Source organism: Charadrius vociferus, unplaced genomic scaffold, assembly GCF_000708025.1.
Source record: "Charadrius vociferus isolate BGI_N301 unplaced genomic scaffold, ASM70802v2 scaffold1061, whole genome shotgun sequence".
NCBI classification, from domain to species: Eukaryota; Metazoa; Chordata; class Aves; order Charadriiformes; family Charadriidae; genus Charadrius; species Charadrius vociferus.
This window is the reverse complement of record NW_009646734.1, coordinates 564,737-565,784: the sequence shown is the minus strand read 5'-3', so window position 1 is coordinate 565,784 and position 1,048 is coordinate 564,737. Positions and strand designations below refer to the sequence as shown.

The 1,048-nt window shown below is 67.4% G+C and overlaps 1 protein-coding gene across 1 annotated transcript in view; it reads right to left on the bottom strand.

The window, feature by feature from the left end:
- The window catches only part of SLC38A8 (solute carrier family 38, member 8), a gene marked incomplete at its 3' end in the record, with an annotated part of 2,373 nt that overhangs the window by 834 nt on the left and 491 nt on the right, over positions 1-1,048 (bottom strand). Inside the window, exons 3-5 of the mRNA XM_009889584.1 lie at positions 888-992; positions 537-594; positions 150-264 (exon numbers count right to left, since the gene is read on the bottom strand). Of these exons, the coding sequence (XP_009887886.1) occupies positions 150-264; positions 537-594; positions 888-992 (278 nt within the window). The remainder of the gene's footprint in view (positions 1-149; positions 265-536; positions 595-887; positions 993-1,048) is intronic.

Genomic DNA, 1,048 nt, shown 5'->3' with positions numbered 1-1,048 from the left:
AAGAAGATCCGTTAGCCGTAGAGCCCTGCTGGCGGGGAGGTGAGGGTGGGCGGCCGTGCCGGTGAGAAGGACAGAGGAGCCCCGGGGAGGCTGGATGAGCCCTGGGGACAGGGCAAGGAGGAGATGCAGGGCTCCGGTGCCGGGGTTACCAGTGAGAGAGTAGATGAGCAGGCAGATGAGCATGGAGAGCACGGAGACGGCGACCCAGTGGGAGAAGCTCTGGTTGCGCATGCTGCTGTAGATGGCCACGCAGGCCTCGTGGCACTGCAAGGGCACGGGGGGACAGCAGTGGGGGTCTGTGCAGGGACAACCCCCAACACCTTCCCTCCCACCCATGGGTGCCCTGTCCCACTCTCCTGTGTCCCCGGGGGCTTGCGTCCTGCCCCACAGCCACCTCTGGTGACAGCCACGGGTACCCTTCCCTGGAACCACCCCCCACCCACCCACAAAGGATGGGGTGCCCGTGGTCCGGGATGCCGCGGGAGGCTGCCAGCACTGCCCCAGCAGCTGGGGACAGTGGGGCCAGGGGGACCTACCTGGAAGCCGAAGCAGATGGTGGGGATGACGCTGAAGATGGAGGCCCAGGAGGAGGCCCTGTGGCATGGTGGGGAGGAAGCGAAGGGCGTGAGGTTCCCCGGAGGCAAAGGGGACCTTGGTGGCATAAGCTGTGAAGCCTGGATGCCACCGCAGGAACCTTCCGCCCGGTGATTTTGGGCGAAGGTGGGATTGCTGGGGCAAAAGTTAGGGTTGGGGGCTGCCACCCACCCACTGCCCTGCCAGCGCTGTCCCCAGCTCACTCCCAGCCCACCAAGGGACACCCTGGTGGGAACCCATGGGGGAACGGGGGTGGGAGGGATGCGGGGCAATCTGCCCCCCGCCCCGACTACCTGGAGGGCTGGGGGGGCTCGGGCGAGCCCAGGCTCTCTGCCTGCAGGTGGTACTTCAGGACAATGACCAGGGTGAGGTAGCAGGCGGCCAGCGTGCCCAGGATGCTGTCGGGACACAGGAGAGGGTCAGCATGTGCCCCCCCCCCAGCAGCCCGGAGGGG